This window comes from Lampetra planeri, chromosome 1 (assembly GCF_965212315.1).
Source record: "Lampetra planeri chromosome 1, kcLamPlan1.2.h2, whole genome shotgun sequence".
In the NCBI taxonomy this organism is placed as follows: Eukaryota; Metazoa; Chordata; class Hyperoartia; order Petromyzontiformes; family Petromyzontidae; genus Lampetra; species Lampetra planeri.
Window position 1 is genome coordinate 919835 of NC_136107.1, and position 24921 is coordinate 944755.

Here is a 24921-nt window from a genome sequence, read left to right on the forward strand (position 1 = left end):
CCAAAATATTTCTATCATTTCGTTGAAGTCAACCAAAATCATATCTAGAAACCTCTTAGGTTTTCCAAACATTTACAGTAGAATACAAATTTATATGCAGCATAAAAGTATGAATGGGTATTAATGGATGGATACATTGTTTACAAACGAATACAATCATATATTAATTATACGCATGGAACGCTGATGTGTTATTGTTCAAAAAGACGATTCATGAAAATGGATGATATTTTAATTTCAACATCTCCATTCGCTTAACCTGACCTTTGACATTGAGAACTGCAGAGGTGTGGTCATCTCCAGTGTCAAAGTCATATTTCCCTGCATCTCCAGGTTCCACATCATGAATGATGAGCTTCGCTGTTTTTCCTTCCTGCTTTATCTCATATTTATCGCTGGGCTGGAGTAAAGTGGAGTCCTTTTTCCAAGCGACTTCCACAGCCGGTTTGGAAAGCTGACAAGTAAGAGTGGCACTTCCAAACTCATCGGCTTCCTGGTCCACCAGGCCTTCTGATATTTTAACAGGGGCTTCTGTTGGTATACATTGGAAAATTACATTTTTTTATTATATCAAGATGAAACTTCACGTATTTGTGGTTTGTATATGGATGTAAATAGATATTCTTGTTTACCTTTGACTTTGAGAACTGCACAAGTGTGGTCATCTTTAGTGTCACAACCATATTGCCCTGCATCTCCAGGTTCCACATCATGAATGATGAGCTTCGCTGTTTTTCCTTCCTGCTTTATCTCATATTTATCGCTGGGTTGGAGTAAAGTGGAGTCCTTTTTCCAAGCGACTTCCACAGCCGGTTTGGAAAGCTGACAAGTAAGAGTGGCACTTCCAAACTCATCAGCTTCTTTATCTTCTAGGTGTTCTTTAATAAGTATTGGAGCTTCTGTAGGTCAGATATCACCTTGTAAATATCCTGATTACAAAGAATATCTACTAAATTAAAGTCACTGGGAATACCCATGGGGTTCCATTCCAAAAGATTTCTATCATTTCGTTGAAGTAAACCAAATAAATATCTAGCAACCTCTTTAATTTTCTAAACATTTGCATGGAATTAAAATTAATATACAGGGTAAAAGTATGAATGGGCATTAATGAATGGATACATTGTTAACAAACGAATACAATAATATATTAATTATACGCATGGAACGCTGATGCGTTATCGTCAAAAAGACGATTCATGAAAATGGATGATATTTTAATTTCAACATCTCCATTCGCTTAACCTGACCTTTGACATTGAGAACTGCAGAGGTGTGGTCATCTCCAGTGTCAAAGTCATATTTCCCTGCATCTCCAGGTTCCACATCATGAATGATGAGCTTCGCTGTTTTTCCTTCCTGCTTTATCTCATATTTATCGCTGGGCTGGAGTAAAGTGGAGTCCTTTTTCCAAGCGACTTCCACAGCCGGTTTGGAAAGCTGACAAGTAAGAGTAGCACTTCCAAACTCATCAGCTTCTTTATCTTCTAGGTGTTCTTTAATAAGTATTGGAGCTTCTGTAGGTCAGATATCACCTTGTAAATATCCTGATTACAAAGAATATCTACTAAATTAAAGTCACTGGGAATACCCATGGGGTTCCACTCCAAAAGATTTATATAATTTCGTTGAAGTAAACCAAATAAATATCTAGCAACCTCTTTAATTTTCTAAACATTTGCATGGAATTAAAATTAATATACAGGGTAAAAGTATGAATGGGTATTAATGAATTGATACATTGTTTACAAACGAATACAATCATATATTAATTATACGCATGGAACACTGATGCGTTATTGTTCAAAAAGACGATTCATGAAAATGGATGATTTTCTAATTTCAACATCTCCATTCACTTAACCTTACCTTTGACATTGAGAACTGCAGAAGTGTGGTCATCTCCAGTGTCACAGTCATATTTCCCTGCATCTCCAAGTTCCACATCATGAATGATGAGCTTCGCTGTTTTTCCTTCCTGCTTTATCTTATATTTATCGCTGGGCTGGAGTAAAGTGGAGTCCTTTTTCCAAGCGATTTGCACAGCCGGTTTGGAAAGCTGACAAGTAAGAGTGGCACTTCCAAACTCATCGGCTTCCTGGTCGACCAGGCCTTCTGATATTTTAACAGGGGCTTCTGTTGGTATACATTTGAAAATTAAATTGTTTAATTATATCAAGATGAAACTTCATGTATTTGTGGTTTGTATATGGATGCAAAAAGATAGCCTTGTTCACCTTTGACTTTGAGAAATGCACAAGTGTGGTCATCTTTAGTGTCACAACCATATTGCCCTGCATCTCCAGGTTCCACATCATGAATGATGAGCTTCGCTATTTTTCCTTCCTGCTTTATCTCATATTTATCGCTGGGTTGGAGTATGGTGGAGTCCTTTTTCCAAGCGACTTCCACAGCCGGTTTGGAAAGCTGACAAGTAAGAGTGGCACTTCCAAACTCATCAGCTTCCTTATCTTCTAGGTGTTCTTTAATAAGTACTGGAGCTTCTGTAGGTCAGATATCACCTTGTAAACATCCTGATTACAAAGAATATCTACTAAATTAAAGTAACTGGGAATACCCATGGGGTTCCATTCCGAAAGATTTCTATCATTTCGTTGAAGTAAATCAAAGAAATATCTAGCAACCTCTCTAGTTTTCTAAACATTTGCAGTAGAATTAAAATTAATATACAGGGTAAAAGTATGAATGGGTATTAATGAATGGATACATTGTTTACAAACGAATACAATCATATATTAATAATACGCATGGAACGCTGATGCGTTATTATTCAAAAAGACGATTTATGAAAATGGATGATTTTCGAATTTCAACATCTCCATTCGCTTAACCTGACCTTTAACATTGAGAACTGCAGAGGTGTGGTCATCTCCAGTGTCACAGTCATATTTCCCTGCATCTCCAGGTTCCACATCATGAATGATGAGCGTCGCTGTTTTTCCTTCCTGCTTTATCTCATATTTATCGCTGGGCTGGAGTAAAGTGGAGTCCTTTTTCCAAGCGACATCCACAGCCGGTTTGGAAAGCTGACAAGTAAGAGTGGCACTTCCAAACTCATTAGCTTCCTGATCTTCTAGGTGTTCTTTAATAAGTACTGGAGCTTCTGTAGGTCAGATATCACCTTGTAAATATCCTGATTACAAAGAATATCTACTAAATTAAAGTCACTGGGAATACCCATGTGGTTCCATTCCGAAAGATTTCTATCATTTCGTTGAAGTAAATCAAAGAAATATCTAGCAACCTCTCTAGTTTTCTAAACATTTGCAGTAGAATTAAAATTAATATCCAGCGTAAAAGTATGAATGGGTATTAATGGATGGATACATTGTTTACAAACGAATACAATCATATATTAATTATACGCATGGAACGCTGATGCGTTAATGTTCAAAAAGACGATTCATGAAAATGGATGATTTTCTATTTTCAACATCTCCATTCGCTTAACCTTACCTTTGACATTGAGAACTGCAGAGGTGTGGTCATCTCCAGTGTCACAGTCATATTTCCCTGCATCTCCAGGTTCCACATCATGAATGATGAGCGTCGCTGTTTTTCCTTCCTGCTTTATCACATATTTATCGCTGGGCTGGAGTAAAGTGGAGTCCTTTTTCCAAGCGACTTCCACAACCGGTTTGGAAAGCTGACAAGTAAGAGTGGCACTTCCAAATTCATCAGCTTCCTGATCTTCTAGGTGTTCTTTAATAAGTACTGGAGCTTCTGCAGGTCAGATATCACCTTGTAAACATCCTGATTACAAAGAATATCTACTAAATTAAAGTCACTGGGAATACCCATGGGGTTCCACTCCAAAAGATTTATATAATTTCGTTGAAGTAAACCAAATAAATATCTAGCAACCTCTTTAATTTTCTAAACATTTGCATGGAATTAAAATTAATATACAGGGTAAAAGTATGAATGGGTATTAATGAATTGATACATTGTTTACAAACGAATACAATCATATATTAATTATACGCATGGAATGCTGATGCGTTATCGTCAAAAAGACGATTCATGAAAATGGATGATATTTTAATTTCAACATCTCCATTCGCTTAACCTTACCTTTGACATTGAGAACTGCAGAGGTGTGGTCATCTCCAGTGTCACAGTCATATTTCCCTGCATCTCCAGGTTCCACATCATGAATGATGAGCTTCGCTGTTTTTCCTTCCTGCTTTATCTCATATTTATCGCTGGGCTGGAGTAAAGTGGAGTCCTTTTTCCAAGCGATTTGCACAGCCGGTTTGGAAAGCTGACAAGTAAGAGTGGCACTTCCAAACTCATCGGCTTCCTGGTCCACCAGGCCTTCTGATATTTTAACAGGGGCTTCTGTTGGTATACATTTGAAAATTAAATTGTTTAATTATATCAAGATGAAACTTCATGTATTTGTGGTTTGTATATGGATGCAAAAAGATATCCTTGTTTACCTTTGACTTTGAGAACTGCACAAGTGTGGTCATCTTTAGTGTCACAACCATATTGCCCTGCATCTCCAGGTTCCACATCATGAATGATGAGCTTCGCTATTTTTCCTTCCTGCTTTATCTCATATTTATCGCTGGGTTGGAGTATGGTGGAGTCCTTTTTCCAAGCGACTTCCACAGCCGGTTTGGAAAGCTGACAAGTAAGAGTGGCACTTCCAAACTCATCAGCTTCCTTATCTTCTAGGTGTTCTTTAATAAGTACTGGAGCTTCTGTAGGTCAGATATCACCTTGTAAACATCCTGATTACAAAGAATATCTACTAAATTAAAGTCACTGGGAATACCCATGGGGTTCCATTCCAAAATAATTATATCATTTCGTTGAAGTCAACCAAAATCATATCTAGAAACCTCTTAGGTTTTCCAAACATTTACAGTAGAATACAAATTGATATGCAGCATAAAAGTATGAATGGGTATTAATGGATGGATACATTGTTTACAAACGAATACAATCATATATTAATTATACGCATGGAACGCTGATGCGTTATTGTTCAAAAAGACGATTCATGAAAATGGATGATATTTTAATTTCAACATCTCCATTCGCTTAACCTGACCTTTGACATTGAGAACTGCAGAGGTGTGGTCATCTCCAGTGTCAAAGTCATATTTCCCTGCATCTCCAGGTTCCACATCATAAATGATGAGCTTCGCTGTTTTTCCTTCCTGCTTTATCTCATATTTATCGCTGGGCTGGAGTAAAGTGGAGTCCTTTTTCCAAGCGACTTCCACAGCCGGTTTGGAAAGCTGACAAGTAAGAGTGGCACTTCCAAACTCATCGGCTTCCTGGTCCACCAGGCCTTCTGATATTTTAACAGGGGCTTCTGTTGGTATACATTGGAAAATTACATTTTTTTAATTATATCAAGATGAAACTTCACGTATTTGTGGTTTGTATATGGATGTAAATAGATATCCTTGTTTACCTTTGACTTTGAGAACTGCACAAGTGTGGTCATCTTTAGTGTCACAACCATATTGCCCTGCATCTCCAGGTTCCACATCATGAATGATGAGCTTCGCTGTTTTTCCTTCCTGCTTTATCTCATATTTATCGCTGGGTTGGAGTAAAGTGGAGTCCTTTTTCCAAGCGACTTCCACAGCCGGTTTGGAAAGCTGACAAGTAAGAGTGGCACTTCCAAACTCATCGGCTTCCTGGTCCACCAGGCCTTCTGATATTTTAACAGGGGCTTCTGTTGGTATAAATTTGAAAATTAAATTGTTTAATTATATCAAGATGAAAATTCACGTATTTGTGGTTTGTATATGGATGTAAAAAGATATCCTTGTTTACCTTTGACTTTGAGAACTGCACAAGTGTGGTCATCTTTAGTGTCACAACCATATTGCCCGGCATCTCCAGGTTCCACATCATGAATGTTGAGCTTCGCTATTTTTCCTTCCTGCTTTATCTCATATTTATCGCTGGGCTGGAGTAAAGTGGAGTCCTTCTTCCAAGCGACTTCTACAGCTGGTTTGGAAAGCTGACAAGTAAGAGTGGCACTTCCAAACTCATCAGCTTCCTGATCTTCTAGGTGTTCTTTAATAAGTACTGGAGCTTCTGTAGGTCAGATATCACCTTGTAAACATCCTGATTACAAAGAATATCTACTAAATTAAAGTCACTGGGAATACCCATGGGGTTCCATTCCAAAAGAATTCTATCATTTCGTTGAAGTCAACCAAAATCATATCTAGAAACCTCTTAGGTTTTCTAAACATTTACAGTAAAATACAAATTTATATGCAGCGTAAAAGTATGAATGGGTATTAATGGATGGATACATTGTTTACAAACGAATACAATCATATATTAATTATACGCATGGAACACTGATGCGTTATTGTTCAAAAAGACGATTCATGAAAATGGATGATTTTCTAATTTCAACATCTCCATTCACTTAACCTTACCTTTGACATTGAGAACTGCAGAGGTGTGGTCATCTCCAGTGTCACAGTCATATTTCCCTGCATCTCCAAGTTCCACATCATGAATGATGAGCTTCGCTGTTTTTCCTTCCTGCTTTATCTTATATTTATCGCTGGGCTGGAGTAAAGTGGAGTCCTTTTTCCAAGCGATTTGCACAGCCGGTTTGGAAAGCTGACAAGTAAGAGTGGCACTTCCAAACTCATCGGCTTCCTGGTCCACCAGGCCTTCTGATATTTTAACAGGGGCTTCTGTTGGTATACATTTGAAAATTAAATTGTTTAATTATATCAAGATGAAACTTCATGTATTTGTGGTTTGTATATGGATGCAAAAAGATAGCCTTGTTCACCTTTGACTTTGAGAACTGCACAAGTGTGGTCATCTTTAGTGTCACAACCATATTGCCCTGCATCTCCAGGTTCCACATCATGAATGATGAGCCTCGCTATTTTTCCTTCCTGCTTTATCTCATATTTATCGCTGGGTTGGAGTATGGTGGAGTCCTTTTTCCAAGCGACTTCCACAGCCGGTTTGGAAAGCTGACAAGTAAGAGTGGCACTTCCAAACTCATCAGCTTCCTTATCTTCTAGGTGTTCTTTAATAAGTACTGGAGCTTCTGTAGGTCAGATATCACCTTGTAAACATCCTGATTACAAAGAATATCTACTAAATTAAAGTCACTGGGAATACCCATGGGGTTCCATTCCAAAAGAATTCTATCATTTCGTTGAAGTCAACCAAATCATATCTAGAAACCTCTTAGGTTTTCTAAACATTTACAGTAAAATACAAATTTATATGCAGCGTAAAAGTATGAATGGGTATTAATGGATGGATACATTGTTTACAAACGAATACAATCATATATTAATTATACGCATGGAACACTGATGCGTTATTGTTCAAAAAGACGATTCATGAAAATGGATGATTTTCTAATTTCAACATCTCCATTCACTTAACCTTACCTTTGACATTGAGAACTGCAGAAGTGTGGTCATCTCCAGTGTCACAGTCATATTTCCCTGCATCTCCAGGTTCCACATCATGAATGATGAGCTTCGCTGTTTTTCCTTCCTGCTTTATCTCATATTTATCGCTGGCCTGGAGTAAAGTGGAGTCCTTTTTCCAAGCGACTTCCACAGCCGGTTTGGAAAGCTGACAAGTAAGAGTGGCACTTCCAAACTCATCAGCTTCCTTATCTTCTAGGTGTTCTTTAATAAGTACTGGAGCTTCTGTAGGTCAGATATCACCTTGTAAACATCCTGATTACAAAGAATATCTACTAAATTAAAGTAACTGGGAATACCCATGGGGTTCATTCCGAAAAATTTCTATCATTTCGGTGAAGTAAACCATAATATCTAGAAATCTGTTTGGTTTACTAAACATTTGCAGTGGAATAAAAATTTATATACAGCGTAAAAGTATGATTGGGAATTAATGGATGGATACATCATTTACAAACGAATACAATCATATATTAATTATACGCATGGAACGCTGATGCCTTAATGTTCAAAAAGACGATTCATGAAAATGGATGATTTTTGAATTGGCACTTCCAAACTCATCGGCTTCCTGGTCCACCAGGCCTTCCTTGATCAGGACCGGGGCTTCTGTTGATAAAGTTGTAACCAAGCTGAACAAAATATTGTAATACAAACCTCATCAAAACCTTGCATATATAACCGTAAATGTATATGTAAACACACACATAACAAACATTTTTTCAATTGAAAAAATCAATCCTCTCTCGTGTTATGGACTGTGTCCTGCATATGAGCTTTGACTATATGCCTGATTTAACACGTACGTTTCCAGCACGTTAGCACACATTTTCATCGTGGGTGTAACAATTCTGGATGGTCCATTGCTCGGTCTCATTCCTCTGATTTCCTTCGCCTTGCTGTGGTGTGCAGTGTGTGCGCACGTGGGTTGAATTCTCTCTACTATGTCTGTCTCTGTATTCGATAAATGTAAATAACACATCATTATCTTTTCCCCCTTTCATGATCGCACTGCTGAGGTCTTGACATCTCCAGTGTCACATCCATACTCTCCTGCATCGCCTGGGTCCAAGTTGTGGATTGCAAGCATCGCCACAAACCCCTCTCGGCTGATGGAATATTTTGGACCGGGGAAAATAATGCAACTGCCCTTCCTCCAATCAACGTTTCCGAACAGCTTTGAAAGCTGAGAGCTGAGAGTGGCACTTCCAAACTCATTGGCCTTCTGGTCTTCCAGGGCAGTACATACCCACACCAGAGCTTCTGTCGTCAAACTACAATTCTAAATTACATTTCATAACATTGAATGCTTTCGAATATTGTCTAACTTACACTATTATGGTTACCCAAGTGCTAGAGATCACATTTAATTTGGCCTAATAGGGCTTCCAAGGTGCCTAGCATGCGTGGACGAGTAGACCAACGTGCTCCCTAGAGGGTCTCCCTAGAGCTCTCTCTAGTGGAGATCCTTCTGTGCAGCAATGGCGTGTGCGAGAATTTGCAGGGCTGCACCTTTATCTTTGCGCTTCACCTCTCAATTTTGGCTTCCACTATTCTAACTGCCAAAATTCGTGCAATAAACTGCGCCGCGTCTCTGGCCACGGCCATTACCTTTGATGGTGAGCCTCGCTGTCGAGGAGATAGTCCTGGCCACAAATCTGACGTCGCCGCTCTCCTCCGGTATGAGGTTCTTGAGGAGCAGGGTGTTGCTCCTCCCCCTGCAACCGATCTCTGCCCGTCCTCCTGCCAGCAGCTCCGAGCCGTTGAGAAGCCAGCGGCAGCCGTCGATGGCCTCGTGCGAGAGCTCGCACACGAACAGGGCGCTCTCCTCCTCCATCACCTCTTGGCTCTCCAACTCCCTGGTTATCGTCAGCTTCAATTCTATGAAGACAAAGAAAGGCATACAAGACCTTGAATCGATTTTAATGATTGCACAACAGCTCTGACTAATGAAATGACGTTGCTGTTCATGCTAAAAGTGTACTTTTCGGTGGTGATCAAGTTGAGTTCTAATAAGTTGCATTCACTGTATTAAATGCCACTTACATTGATAACACATTGTACAGTGAGGTCGTGATGTGACTTGGGTACGAATTCTCGCTCGAGATCCAAAGTGGTCCAAAAGACACAAGTGGTTCATGAACTGCACCTCGATTAGCTCAGTTGGCTACGTACGGTGGGAAAGAAGTTCCATATACATACAACACAAACTCCCATGTGATAATGCAGATCGTGATGTGACACATCGAGAATAATGATCGAGTGGCAGCCAAGCAATGAAGCACATCTACAAACAGAGGCCACTGGGGGGATGGAGCGGTAGATGGCGGCAGCGTGGGGAGGCCTTCATCCAGCAGTGGATTGACCATGGCAGACAACGACGATCACAATATCGGACGCGGCGCGATCGCCGAAACACTCGGGCCGCACCTTGCACGTGCAGCGTCGCGGTCGTGCTGGCGTCCCCGGCGCGGCACGAGTAGGAGCCCGCATCCTCGCAGCGCAGCAAGCGCACCAGCAGGCGCAGCGAGCGCCCGGCGTGCACCATCTCGTACTTGTCGGACGGCGTGAGCGGCCGGGAGAAGCGACCTCCGCGCCACTCCACGCCGACGCCAGGCGGCGCGTCGCGTGACAGCGAGCACCGCAGCTCAGCCGTGCCCTGCTCTTCCCCAAACACGTCCTCCAGTTCTCGCTCGAATGCCAAGGGTTCCTCTGCAGGCGTGGGGGGAGGGGGGGGGAGGTGTTGACAGTAAATAGATTCGTTAGCGTGGCCCGAGGTGCGGATCTTATTTTGAATATGAAATGGGACACTCGGCTAGCCGACCACACATGTTACGGCGTGAGATATCCTATCCTGTGCAAGCAAAAAGATGCCAGATGCCGCTCGCAACTTTAATCCGTCCTTTACTTTGACCGACTTATCGGTGACTGCGGTGCATCTGCTGACGATACGCAGTAACCATAGCGTCCACGTGCAACACTAAGAGTGGTTTTCAGCCCAAACCTCATGGACGGTGATTTTTATGGACATAGACCGGTGTACGGTTGCCATCTGTCCCAGAATAATAAAAGTGCCGTTTTTTATCAATTCAAAAACACCAATCAAGGCAATATATTTACATCAAGTTCTTCCCTCTTCCGGGATCGTGAGATAATTCTTCTTCTCCTCCTGATATCTTCGGAGCTTTTTTGTAACTCAGAGGTGGCAACCTTTAGACCCGGGGCAGCCGCGTCCACAGCGCTCCGATCCAACTAAACGCTCACCCTTCACGTGCAACTGGGCCGTCTGTTCGGCGCCCTCTGCCCGGAAGGTGACGGTGCCAGCGTCCTCCATCGTGAGGTTGCTCAGCTTGAGCGCGTGGCAGCGCCCGTCCCGCGAGATCTCCGTGGCCTCGCCCGGCACGAGCTGCACGTCGTTCAGGAGCCACTCGGCGTCGTCCGCGTCGGCGCGGGACAGCTCGCAGCGGAACACCGCGGTGCCCTTCTCCTCCGCGTCAACGTCTCCCATGGCCCGGGTCACTCGCACGTCGCGCCCTGAGCCGCGGGGGGACAGAGAGCATCTCCTGTAAACCTCGTGGCCGCACAGCGAGGCGGTGGGTTCCATGTTCTCTCGAGGTATTCGCGAGGAGGGAGACGTTCCAGAGATGCGCGTGAATCGGAGATTTCGCGGATAATGAATTACCTTAACTTAATAAGCTATTAAATACATGAAAATTATCATCACACAATTTTTGTTATTGCTTATAATAAATATAAGTAAATAAAAATTTATATGAAAGTATTAAATATTTATTTATCAATTAATTTACCTCATCCCATCGCTTTATCTAATCACTTTATCTCATCACTTAAAATCGCATCACTTTCTCGCATCACATTCTCTCTCGTCGCTTTATCTCATCACTCTCTCGATGCAGCCTTGATCGGGTTCCAGGTTACGAATTCACGGATCGCCACAAATCGTGGTTGGCAAGTTCGCGAACGATGAGTGAGCACCGCGCTCCGTGAACGTCTGCGGGCGCGACACGCGCGGGCGGCGTGGTGCCCCACCTCGCACGGTGAGGACGGCGGCGGTGCTGGTCCCGCCGGCCCGGCACGAATACTCCCCCGCGTCTTCTTGGTGCACTCGGCGGATCGTGAGGCAGGCTCTGCCGGCCTCCTGCACCATGTGATGCTTGCTCGAGGGGTTCAGGGCAACGCGGCCGTGGAACCAGGCGACGGAGGGGAGCGGGGTGGTGTTGGCTCGATGGAACGCGCAGGAAATCGTCACGTCCTCTCTTTCCGTCACTTCCGTGTCCGCAAGTCCGCTCGACACCTCCAAAGGTGCCTCTGCGGGGTCACGGACAAAGGATTGGAGAACGGATGAACAAAAACTATCGCTGAAATATTGTTAACATTGCATGTATGTACAAATATCCAGTCTGATATGAATACGTTCTATATAAGATTGTACAGTCTACCTCAATGGAACCAATAAACTCGATTTAACGATCAACCTCTTTTTTTAACTTGCACAAAAAAACGCCGCTTATACCACACCGCGTTCGTTCAATTGCAAACTCACCCGGAACGAGCACCATGGCCCATTTGGACAATAATAAGAAAAAGGCGTAAAGCCAAGCGGCGCGTGGAGGTCATGCGGCGCGTGCGGACCGCGCCTACACGGCCGCCCCCGCCAGCGACTGTGTCCGTACCGTGGACCGTGAGCACCGCGGCCGTCGAGGCCTTCCCGGCGCGGAAGGTGACGGTGCCGGACATGGAGGGGCACGCGACGGGGATGACGACGCGATGCACGCAGCCGTCCCGCTCCACCGCGGCGAGCCCCGGGAACGCCGCGCTCAGCTCCACGCCGTTCAGCGTCCACCGCGCCGCCTTCACCCGCTCGGCCGATACCTCGCACTCGAGCGTCGCGCCCTCCGGCTCGGTCGCCTCCACGTCGCGCAGCGGCCGCACCACGCGGATCTCGGGCTCTGCCCGCCGCGCGCCACACCAGGCCGGAGAATTAGCGGCTCGGCGACGAAGGGAGAGACGTGCCGGGCATCCAGTTCAGAATTCAAGTCCATTCGACCCTCCTCACTATGAACTAATCAGCTAGGAAGGGCGTGCATTTTTTAAGCAAAATAGCCTTGGTCACCTCCGATCAGCACGGTTGGCTACGTAAGATGCGGAAGAAGTTCAACATACATATCCTTTGGTGCTCTACAATGCAACTAACTTTTAAAAATACCGACACGGATGACAAGAGTGGTGTTTTTGACCTTCTCTCATGTCCACTCCAAACGAAACGCTCGACGATTTCAACGATAGAGCCACAACACCGTCGCGACGTATTCACTGATGCATCGTGTGTCCACATTCTAAGTCTACACGGACAGCCATTTCGTCAATCCACTGCTCGGCGAGGGCCTCTACACCACGTGGATCGTGGCGTTTATACTTCACCACACTGGTCAGCGTGGGTCGGTGAAGTCAAAGAGCACAGACGCAGAGTACAACAATGGGTGTTGCCGCGCCGCAACGTTCGCCCCAGCGTGTCAACAGAACGACGCTTCGTCCACGCGTCGACAAGCGCTGACGAAGCCTTGGCCTATTACCCTCGACGAGGAGGCTCGCCGACGTCCTGTCGTCCGTGGCGTCGCACGTGTAGCTGCCTTCGTCGGAGAAGCGAGCGTCTTGCACGACGAGCCGCCGGTAGCAGCCATCGGCGACCGCCCGGACGCGAGGCGCCTCGTCTCCCGCCTCGTCTCCCGTGTCCCCGTCGTCGAGAATCAGCTCCTCGTCACCGCGCGACCACCGCACGGCGGCGTTCGCGCGGGACACCTGGCACTCCAGCACCACTCGGTGGCCCTCCATGGCGACCTTTTCCCGGAGGCCTTTCACGAACCGCACCGGCAGCTCTGCGTGGAACGACCGGGACACGGGGGAGTTTGTAGCACGGCCCGATAATGTATGTGTATGTATGTATGTTGAACTTCTTTCGCACCATACGTAGCCAATCGTGCTAATCGGAGGTGTGGGAAAGACTGGTGCTTAGATTATATTTGTTAAAGTGAAGTTACCTTTAATTGTCAACGTCGCCGCGGACTCTGCATTCTCCGCGGTGAATGTTATGTCTCCTGCGTCGTCCGTCGTTACGTTACTCAGCAGAAGCGTGTAAGTTCTCGCTGCCAAAACAAATCACGCCTCACTTTGTGCAACATTCAACAAATGTACTGCGTGCAAAACAAACTTGTACCCACATCCAGTGAATTAAAATTAAAAAAATTAAATAAATTACCGAGGAAGCAAACCGGGGCGTTTCACGCTGCGTTACCTTCCCGGCGCATCTTGATCCGTGGATCGGCACGGAGAGGCTTCCCATCGCGGAGCCAGCAGCCGTCTACCTCGTCGTGCGACACCTCGCACGTGAAGGCGGCGTCCTCCTTCTCGCGCACCTCCACGCTCGCCAGAGGACGCACGAACTGCACGTCGCGCGCTGCGACGCGGGAGAGGGCGCGCGTCAGGGGGCAAACGACGCAAGGAACGACGCCGCGCGGGAACCCGCGCTCGTGCTCGACCTCGCTCGTGGCCTTACCGTGGACCGCGAGGGTGGCGGCGGTGACGTGGTCGCCGGCCCGGCATGCGTACGAGCCGCTGTCTCCGATCTCGGCGCGCGGCACCACGAGGCTGCGCTTGCGGCCCTGCGCGAGGATGCGGTGCCTCTTGCCGGGTTTCAGCTCCGCGTCGTCCTGGACACACGCAGGCGTCCATTTGATAACTAATCGACATCACCGCGATTGTGCGTGGACGAACCGGAACGTGACTTTTGCGGTCGCCAATGTAGAAAAGAAACCACGCCGTCCTTTGGTGGCTCTGCCTTTGCAATGCAGAGAATCCAAAAGTTACGTTCTAAGTTTAGGCTGACGCGCGACACCGCTTTACCTTGAACCATTTGACCTCGGCATTGGCCTTGGAGACTTCGCACTCCAAGCTGGCGCTGCTCTTCTCCGGACAGCGCACGTCGAGCAGCTGCCTGGTGAACGTCACCGCGGGTTCTGCATACCGCACATTCGCGCCGTCGGGGCGAGGGGAGGGGGGGGGGCATTCCGCGGCGCTAAGTCATCTGCGCTAATTGGCCCTCCGCGCTGCAAAAAAATCCACGTCGTACGAACCCCGCTACCGTCGTCCGAGTCGCCGGGCCGTCGTGGTGAGGTGTTGACTGCCTCGCCTGGTATACAGGAGGTCGTGGGCTCGATCTGGGCCCTGACGCCTGCTGCTGTATATTTGGAGTTTGCGCGTCTCTTTCTCCGCGGTCGTGTGGATTTTTCTCAGGGTCCTCCACTTTTTCCCTCCACTTTTAGAATCAACATCACGCGTTTAAGATTATTTGGCCACCATAAATTTCCACGTAAGCCACTGCGTCGAGTTGCCATTTGTGATGGCCTGGTCGCTTCTAAAGGAGAGCTATATAGTTAAAGTGGGGCCTTACCTGATGAAATAAAAATAGTTCGTAGTTTTCCTTTATAGTCTCACCCGTGACGGTGAGCCTGGCCGAGGAGCGAATCCCCTCCGCCTCGAAGGCGACGATGCCGGAGTCGTCGAGACGCAGCGCCGACAGCGTGAGGGTGTGAGTCTTGCCGGCGACGGCCGGGCGGCACCGGGCGCTCGGCTTGAGCTCGGTGCGATCGCGCCACCACCGCGCCGCCACGTCGGCGTGCGACAGCTCCAGCTGGAAGGTGGCGGCCTCCGTGGCCGTGGCCGTCGCCGGCTCCAGGCCCCGCACGACCCGCACGTCACGGGCTGAGCCGGCAGAGGAGCGCGAGGTTATTATTATTGTTGTTCACATTAAACATTTTCAGCACTCAAAACCACTGCTGGATCACGGCATCCTTACATTGTCGGTCATGGGGGTTGTTGTTAGGCCATACTTCACCATGACTGATTGGGAAATCACTCGCCACTGATCTCAGTCGCGGCTGGGAATCTTATTCAGGCAGCTGGATTCATAGCGCAGTGCGCTAACCAATGTGCCACAGCACACCCACAATATTATTTTAAAAAACCCCACTTACATCGCACATCATTTACAGTCTACGCAGTTGTTAACATAGCTTACAACTAATTATAATTACATTTTACTGCAATGGTGCCTATTAAAGAGAAGCTATTGAAAGGCGTTGAATGTCCAAAAAGTCCCACGCATAAAAAATCTAAAACCACTAATATTTTAACCAAAATCATAACCATACGGCATACATTTTTAACTGCAACAATATTGGCTTCAACACACACACACACACCGCCAAATGAATCTGGGGGATTCTCAACATCCGAACGCGCAGGGGAATCTCGACGGAGCCGCAGCGGCACTCACGCTCCACGCGCAGCCTGGCCTGGCTCTTGTCGTGCAGCGTCTCGCAGGAGTAGAGGCCGCCGTCGGCCCCGCGGACACCCGCGATGAGGAGGGAGCGGCGGGGCCCCTGCGCGTCGAGGCGCACGCGCTCGTCCGCGTTGAGCACCACGCCGTTGCGCATCCAGCACACCTCGGCCTCGGCGGAGGAGACCTCCACCTCCAGCGCCGCGTCGGCTCCCTCCTCCACCGCGAGCGGCTCCAGCCCGCGCACAAACCGCACCGTCGCTTCTGCGCGCGCGCGTGGTGTGTGGTGTGTAGTGTGGTGTGGTGTGTAGTGTGTGGTATGTGTAGTGTGTGTGGTGTGTAGTGTGTGTGGTGTAGTGTGTGTGGTGTATGTGGAGTGTGTGTGGTGTGTAAGTGTGTGGTGTGCGTGTGTGACGTTCACGTGTGTGTGTGTCCGGGTACACGTACGAATAAGCACATTTAAGCCACAATCTGGGCATCTACACTCTGCATATTACGCCATTTTTTATTTTGGCTTCCTTCTCAGGGGCTCCTGCTTGGCACGGCTGACAGAGCCCTTGCGTTGAGTTTTATCGAAGTGAGGGGCAAGTGAAGTGCCCAGAGCAGCTCCAAGCTGGTGGCCCTGAAACCTAATTGCTGTACTGCCTCCTGCACTACAGTGTCTCATGCCCACGAAGATTCCATCTCTGCGTTATCATGTTAACACCTAGAAGTAGTAACGACGCATGCAGTCGTTGACGAGGGCCCGTCCGTGCCGCGGGGATGGAGCGATGAAATCTGCAATCTGCTCGTGGCGCAGACGCCAGATGGGCTGTGGATAGATCGTGGCTGATGATGATATCTTTTTATGTGGCTGGTTCAGGTGATCCTGGCTGCCATTAGAGCTTTCATCCATTCCAAACTGGTGAAGAAGAATCACGACAACGCACTGCACTCTAACGATTCATTCACTCTGGGAGGAGGCCAGAAGGGGGTGAATATAACAGGGTTGTGATACAGAAAGGGCATGGGGATTAATGGCATTAATATTAATAATAATGATGAATTGTGAATGGACGCGGGAGTGAACAGCGTTCGCTGGGGAGGAGCGGCCGGGAAACGATTCGCGTGGCTCTCAGCGTGCGTGACGGTGAGCGTGGCTCCCAGCGTGGGTCACGGTGAGCGTGGCTCTCAGCGTGGGTCACGGTGAGCGTGGCTCTCAGCGTGGGTGACGGTGAGCGTGGCTCTCAGCGTGGGTGACGGTGAGCGTGGCTCTCAGCGTGGGTGACGGTGAGCGTGGCTCTCAGCATGCGTGACGGTGAGCGTGGCTCTCAGCGTGGGTGACGGTGAGCGTGGCTCTCAGCGTGGGTGACGGTGAGCGTGGCTCCCAGCGTGGGTGACGGTGAGCGTGGCTCCCAGCGTGGGTGACGGTGAGCGTGGCTCCCAGCGTGGGTGACGGTGAGCGTGGCTCTCAGCGTGGGTGACGGTGAGCGTGGCTCCCAGCGTGGGTGACGGTGAGCGTGGCTCTCAACGTGGGTGACGGTGAGCGTGGCTCTCAGCGTGGGTGAGGGTGAGCGTGGCTCTCAACGTGGGTCACGGTGAGCGTGGCTCTCAGCGTGGGTGACGGTGAGCGTGGCTCTCAGCGTGGGTGACGGTGAGCGTGGCTCTCAACGTGGGTGACGGTGAGCGTGGCTCTCAACGTGGGTCACGGTGAGCGTGGCTCTCAGCGTGGGTGACGGTGAGCGTGGCTCCCAGCGTGGGTGACGGTGAGCGTGGCTCCCAGCGTGGGTGACGGTGAGCGTGGCTCCCAGCGTGGGTGACGGTGAGCGTGGCTCCCAGCGTGGGTGACGGTGAGCGTGGCTCTCAGCGTGGGTGACGGTGAGTGTGGCTCCCAGCATGGGTGACGGTGAGCGTGGCTCCCAGCGTGGGTGACGGTGAGCGTGGCTCCCAGCGTGGGTGACGGTGAGCGTGGCTCCCAGCGTGGGTGACGGTGAGCGTGGCTCCCAGCATGGGTGACGGTGAGCGTGGCTCCCAGCGTGGGTGAGGGTGAGTGTGGCTCTCAGCGTGGGTGACGGTGAGCGTGGCTCTCAGCGTGGGTCACGGTGAGCGTGGCTCTCAGCGTGGGTCACGGTGAGCGTGGCTCTCAGCGTGGGTCACGGTGAGCGTGGCTCTCAGCGTGGGTGACGGTGAGCGTGGCTCTCAGCGTGGGTCACGGTGAGCGTGGCTCTCAGCGTGGGTCACGGTGAGCGTGGCTCTCAACGTGGGTGACGGTGAGCGTGGCTCTCAGCGTGGGTGAGGGTGAGCGTGGCTCTCAGCGTGGGTGAGGGTGAGCGTGGCTCTCAGTGTGCGTGACGGTGAGCGTGGCTCTCAGCATGGGTGACGGTGAGCGTGGCTCTCAGCGTGGGTGACGGTGAGCGTGGCTCTCAGCATGGGTGACGGTGAGCGTGGCTCTCAGCATGGGTGACGGTGAGCGTGGCTCTCAGCGTGGGTGAGGGTGAGCGTGGCTCTCAGCGTGGGTGAGGGTGAGCGTGGCTCTCAGTGTGCGTGACGGTGAGCGTGGCTCTCAGCGTGGGTGAGGGTGAGCGTGGCTCTCAGCGTGGGTGAGGGTGAGCATGGCTCTCAGTGTGCGTGACGGTGAGCGTGGCTCTCAGCGTGGGTGAGGGTGAGCGTGGCTCTCTGCGTGGGTGAGGGTGAGCGTGGCTCTCAGTGTGCGTGACGGTGAGCGTGGCTCTCAGCATGGGTGACGGTGAGCGTGGCTCTCAGCGTGGGTGAGGGTGAGCGTGGCTCTCAGCGTGGGTGAGGGTGAGCGTGGCTCTCAGCGTGGGTGACGGTGAGCGTGGCTCTCAGCGTGGGTGAGGGTGAGCGTGGCTCTCAGCGTGGGTGAGGGTGAGCGTGGCTCTCAGTGTGCGTGACGGTGAGCGTGGCTCTCAGCATGGGTGACGGTGAGCGTGGCTCTCAGCGTGGGTGACGGTGAGCGTGGCTCTCAGCGTGGGTGAGGGTGAGCGTGGCTCTCAGCGTGGGTGAGGGTGAGCGTGGCTCTCAGCGTGGGTGACGGTGAGCGTGGCTCTCAGCGTGGGTGAGGGTGAGCGTGGCTCTCAGCGTGGGTGAGGGTGAGCGTGGCTCTCAGTGTGCGTGACGGTGAGCGTGGCTCTCAGCATGGGTGACGGTGAGCGTGGCTCTCAGCGTGGGTGAGGGTGAGCGTGGCTCTCAGCGTGGGTGAGGGTGAGCGTGGCTCTCAGCGTGGGTGACGGTGAGCGTGGCTCTCAGCGTGGGTGAGGGTGAGCGTGGCTCTCAGCGTGGGTCACGGTGAGCGTGGCTCTCAACGTGGGTGACGGTGAGCGTGGCTCTCAGCGTGGGTGACGGTGAGCGTGGCTCTCAGCATGGGTGACGGTGAGCGTGGCTCCCAGTGAGGGTGAGCGTGGCTCTCAGCGTGGGTGAGGGTGAGTGTGGCTCTCAGCGTGGGTGACGGTGAGCGTGGCTCTCAGCGTGGGTGAGGGTGAGCGTGGCTCTCAACGTGGGTGACGGTGAGTGTGGCTCTCAGCGTGGGTGAGGGTGAGCGTGGCTCTCAGCGTGGGTGAGGGTGAGCGTGGCTCTCAACGTGGGTGACGGTGAGCGTGGCTCTCAGCATGGGTGATGGTGAGTGTGGCTCTCAGCGTGGGTGAGGGTGAGCGTGGCTCTCAACGTGGGTGACGGTGAGTGTGGCTCTCAACGTGGGTGACGGTGAGCGTGGCTCTTAGCGTGGGTGAGGGTGAGCGTGGCTCTCAGCGTGGGTGAGGGTGAGTGTGGCTCTCAGCGTGCGTGACGGTGAGCGTGGCTCTCAGCGTGGCTGTCACCGACGATGCCGCCGAGTGGTTTACGAAGCGGCCACATGCCAACACGAGCAGCTGCCCCTCCTATTTTCGTCGCATTACGACTCTGGCAGTAATGCGATGATGAGCATCCAGGCTCAGGGGGACGGGAGGCAGAAGAAGCCTCGTCTACAAAGGCGCTGTAACAGGTTGCCCGAGACGGGCGTTGGCTCGGGTGTTCAATCCTCCAGTGGTAAACGCACGCTCACTTCTCTTTCCAAATTTACCGTTGGACGTGAAACCCAAAGTACTCACCGTTGAGTTACGTCTGCAATAAATATGTGTCTTCATTTACGTGTAGTTGCCAAGATAAATGTTTGGAACTTTTGATTGCGCAGTGACGGATGTATTCATTCATAAAGATTTGTAATGAGCGCAAAAAGGACATTCAGATGCAAAAGATACAAAAAACGTGCGGTGTCAGGTAATTTTTAGAGAATATCTTTCACACTAAATCGAATTAATCGCAGTAAAATTTGATCACATCCTCCGAGAGAAGTAACACCAAGGTGTACGTGTGTTGCCTAAACTCGTGATGAATTCCCCACCCAGGATGCCAAGTTCAATGGCTGTAGTCTCTGAGTATTGCACTATCCGTTGAACTAAAGTGGTCAAATCGCTGCGTTTTTATATTCCCCGTGCCTCGTTAACGGCATGCACGGAGAAGGGCGAAACTCTGGAGGTGTCGACAGCAGAAAGGTAGTCACGCAAACAAAGCGACCGTCCCACGAGGTCAACTGCCGACCTTGAACGTGCAGTCGGGCGGAGGAGCGGACCCTCCCGTCGGCGAGCGCGCTGATCTCTCCGGAATCGAGCAGCTGGAGGGGCCGGAAGGCCACGCTGTGCCAGGGCGGCTCGCTCGAGATGACGACGCGGGAGCCCGGCAGCAGCGGCGTCGTCCCGCGCCGCCACTCGACGGGGACGTCGGGCGGCGACACGCAGCACTTGAACGTCGCCTCCTCGCCCTCCAGCGCCGTGAGGCTCTTGAGGTCCGTGATGAAGGCGACCGCGCGCGGCGCTGCCGGTCGCGCACGGAGACACCGGCGGCTCGTACCTCGGCGCTCAAACTCGGGGCGGTTTACGCTTGCGCTGCCATCGGCGTTCTTAGCGTGACTTTACAAATGATGACTGTGATAGCGCTGAGGTGTTAAAAGAGCCGGCAGAGTAATATGAAAATGTAAAAATGTAATTGAAGGTACCATCAGTCGTGACCTTGATGTCCTCAGGGGGGCGTGAGCTCATCTCCGTCTTGCTCAACTTAGTTGCAATCTCTGGAGAAACGCAAAGCAAAGCAGGGACGATCACACGCGTTCCATTCGCAGGTGAGGAGTGCACGTGCATGCGCTGAAGGGAAGCCACATGACTCCGCGTTCTACGGCTGCCGCACGGATGGCGACGCCGGATTGCGGTGAATGCGGCCAACCCGAACGGACCATGGATCATAGAACGACTCAATGCCCCATCCACAAACACGAAGCAGGAGGCGTCGTCACAGCGATGCCCTCTGCTACTCTTGACGCAATCATCTGGATCAACCACCTCAATGTTACATTGCAGTTCTTTATCTACATCAACATCAGCCACATGAAGTAGACTTCAGAAACTCGTTCTATTTATTTAAATCTACTTCATACCGTACGTGTTATTTTGTTGGCAGCCAATATACCAACCTCAGAAGAGCAACAACAAAAGAACTTCCGTTGACTCAGTCAACACGTGGACTTATAATGCACTACAGTGAATATCCTGTGATCCGTGACCCTATTATCTGCTATTCCTAATATCCGCTACCTCCATTATCTACACTGACATTCCACAAACGGAAACTCGTGTTATCCATCAATGGATTCTCCATCCATTCATGACAATGTATGGATTGGAGGAGTTTCCCAAAGGTTGTTTCCTAATTACCAAAATTCTTAAACATTTACCGATGGATGAGTCACCTGGAATTGGTCTCCTAACATCGCTAAAATTATTATTTTAACCGCATCCATTCACGGACAAAAGGATCCGCCAATAGCTATCCCTGCATCAATGCCCACAAAGTTCACTACGTTTGTGGCCCGTCCATTTGTGTTTCGGAAGACAGAATAACAAACCACAGCAATAGCCAGTGCAATATATTTTGTGCATCAAAAAGCACCACGATGCTGTAAGTGCAGAGATGTGTTGAGTGGCAGATGAGCCGCACCTTGGACGGTGACGGTGGCGTGGGTGGCCCCGTCGGGCGTCTCACACGAGTACTCCCCGCCGTCCTCCGGCCCCGCGCCAGCGATGGTGAGCGTGCGCGCCGCCCCGTCAGACGCAAAGCGGTGCCTCTTGCCGGTCCGCACCTTCACCCCGTCCTTCTTCCACTCTACGTCGCCCGCCTCCCGGCTCAGCCTGCAGCGCAGCACCAGAGGCTCGCCCGCCACGCCCCGCACGTCCGTCAGCGGCGCCGAGAACAGCAGCGGGGGCTCTGTGTCCACGGGAGAGAAGGGGGGGGAGACGCACGCTCGGCGAGGGGGCAGCGGCGCAAGCGAAGGCGGAGGCGGCGCTCGGCGACGAGTCCCGCGGGCTGGCGGGCAGCGGCGGCGCGGCCTCACCCTTGACGCTGACGCTGAAGCCCACGGAGTCCCCGTCCGTGCGACAGCCGTAGGACGCGGAGTCGTTCGTCCGGGCCTGCTGGATGACCAGGCGCCTCGCCAGCCCCACGCTCTCCAGCCTCACGCCGCTGGCCGATGTCGCCAGCTCCTGCCCGTCCCTCAGCCACGTGACGGCGGCGTCAGCTCGGGACACCTCGCAGCTCAGCACCACCCGCTCCCCGGGGGCCACGTGCCACTCCGTCTGGGCGTCCGGGCGCCTGCGGAACGTGGCTGGCGGCTCTAAGGGATCAAAAATACAACATGTGTGACCACATTCGTCATCACGAACAACATAATTGGATTAAATAGCACAAGAAGACGTAATTCTTCTTCTTCATATACGATAACAAATTCTATGAGAGGCTATGACTTTAATCTTCGAATGCCGAATGGAATTCACAAGAAGTCGTAAACAAACACCTCGTGAAAGACTCAACGTTGAAGCTTCCATGAGGATGAAGGCCTACAACCCTGAAGTGCATCCACACAAACAATAGACACTTAACGTACAGATAGGAAATAAAAAAAACCTCTCCATAGTGTGGTGACTCTGGTCACTCAGAACGGACCATGGATCGTAGAACGACTCAATGCCCCATCCACAAACACGAAGCAGGAGGCGTCGTCAGAGCGATGCCCTCCGCTACTCGTGACGCAATCATCTGGATCAACCACCTCAATGTTACATCGCAGTTCTTTCTCTACATCAACATCAGCCATCTGAAGAAGACTTCAGAAACGCGTTCTATTTCTTTAAATTCATATCATACCATACGTGTTATTTTGTCGGCAGGCAATGTCCAACACCATGTGAGACTAGGCTCTAAGAAAAGCTGTCTCGGGTGTGGACCAATCATTTTCAAGGAGAGTGCATACATTATCAGAGTTGTGTTTTTTGTTTGCATTCCGACGGCAGGTATTGTGGTCAATGCAAACATGACTCCTTGTAAAAAAGGTGTCAGTTTTGTTGCCAGATAAAAGGGTAAAAAAATCCAATTATCATATTTTGCTACTGGCAAAGGAGGTTCCAATGGAGCCAATGTACCCACCTCAGAAAAGCAACGGCAAAATAACTTCCGTTGACTCAGTCAACACGTGAGCGTATAATGCACTACAGTGAATATCCTGTGATCCGTGACCCTATCATCTGCTATTCCTGATATCCGCAAACTCCATTATCTACACCGCCATTCCACAAACGGAAACTCGTGTTATCCATCAATGGATTCTCCATCCATTCACGACAATGTATGGATGGGAGGAGTTTCCCTAAGGTGGTTTCCCTAATTAGAACAGTTCATCCACATTTACCGATGGATGAGTCACCTGGAAGTGGCTCCTAACATCGCTAAAATTATAATTTTACCCACATCCATTCACGGACAAAAGGATCCGCCAATACCGATCCCTGCATCAATGCCCACAAAGTTCACTGCGTTTGTGGCAAGTCCATTTGTGTTTCCGAAGACTGAATAACAAACCACAGCAATAGCCAGTGCAATTTATTTTGTGCATCAAAAAGAACCACGATGCTGTAAGTAGAGAGATGTGTTGAGTGGGAGATGAGCCGAACCTTGGACGGTGACGGTGGCGCGGGTGGCCCCGTCGGGCGTCTCACACGAGTACTCCCCGCCGTCCTCCGGCCCCGCGCCAGCGATGGTGAGCGTGCGCGCCGCCCCGTCAGACGCGAAGCGGTGCCTCTTGCCGGGCCGCACCTTCACCCCGTCCTTCTTCCACTCCACGTCGCCCGCCTCCCGGCTCAGCCTGCAGCGCAGCACCAGAGGCTCCCCCGCCACGCCCCGCACGTCCGTCAGTGGCGCCGAGAACAGCAGCGGGGGCTCTGTGTCCACGGGGGAGAAGGGGGGGGAGACGCACGCTCATCGAGGGGGCAGCGGCGCAAGCGAAGGCGGAGGCGGCGCTCGGCGACGAGTCCCGCGGGCTGGCGGGCAGCGGCGGCGCGGCCTCACCCTTGACGCTGACGCTGAAGCCCACGGAGTCCCCGTCCGTGCGGCAGCCGTAGGACGCGGAGTCGTTCGTCCGGGCCTGCTGGATGACCAGGCGCCTCGCCAGCCCCACGCTCTCCAGCCTCACGCCGCTGGCCGATGCCGCCAGCTCCTGCCCGTCCCTCAGCCACGTGACGGCGGCGTCAGCTCGGGACACCTCGCAGCTCAGCACCACCCGCTCCCCGGGGGCCACGTGCCACTCCGTCTGGGCGTCCGGGCGCCTGCGGAACGTGGCTGGCGGCTCTAAGGGATCAAAAATACAACATGTGTGACCACATTCGTCATCACGAACAACATAATCGGATTAAATAGCACAAGAAGACGTAATTCTTCTTCTTCATATACGATAACAAATTCTATGTGAGGCTATGACTTTAATCTTCGAATGCCGAATGGAATTCACAAGAAGTCGTAAACAAACACCTCGTGAAAGACTCAACGTTGAAGCTTCCATGAGGATGAAGGCCTACAACCCTGAAGTGCATCCACACAAACAATAGACACTTAACGTACAGATAGGAAATAAAAAAAACCTCTCCATAGTGTGGTGACTCTGGTCACTCAGAACGGACCATGGATCGTAGAACGACTCAATGCCCCATCCACAAACACGAAGCAGGAGGCGTCGTCAGAGCGATG

The 24921-nt window shown here is 50.4% G+C and overlaps 1 protein-coding gene across 1 annotated transcript in view; it reads right to left on the reverse strand.

Moving 5' to 3' along the window:
* The window catches only part of OBSCN (obscurin, cytoskeletal calmodulin and titin-interacting RhoGEF), a 107444-nt gene that overhangs the window by 63641 nt on the left and 18882 nt on the right, over positions 1 to 24921 (reverse strand). The window contains exons 18-34 of the mRNA XM_078599260.1: positions 24247 to 24525; positions 23853 to 24119; positions 20852 to 20923; positions 20398 to 20670; positions 15823 to 16089; positions 14982 to 15248; positions 14391 to 14503; positions 14044 to 14197; positions 13783 to 13944; positions 13529 to 13633; positions 13064 to 13366; positions 12164 to 12439; positions 11520 to 11798; positions 10734 to 11003; positions 9900 to 10181; positions 9081 to 9350; positions 4096 to 4362 (exon numbers count right to left, since the gene is read on the reverse strand). Of these exons, the coding sequence (XP_078455386.1) occupies positions 4096 to 4362; positions 9081 to 9350; positions 9900 to 10181; positions 10734 to 11003; positions 11520 to 11798; positions 12164 to 12439; positions 13064 to 13366; positions 13529 to 13633; positions 13783 to 13944; positions 14044 to 14197; positions 14391 to 14503; positions 14982 to 15248; positions 15823 to 16089; positions 20398 to 20670; positions 20852 to 20923; positions 23853 to 24119; positions 24247 to 24525 (3906 nt within the window). The remainder of the gene's footprint in view (positions 1 to 4095; positions 4363 to 9080; positions 9351 to 9899; positions 10182 to 10733; positions 11004 to 11519; positions 11799 to 12163; positions 12440 to 13063; positions 13367 to 13528; positions 13634 to 13782; positions 13945 to 14043; positions 14198 to 14390; positions 14504 to 14981; positions 15249 to 15822; positions 16090 to 20397; positions 20671 to 20851; positions 20924 to 23852; positions 24120 to 24246; positions 24526 to 24921) is intronic.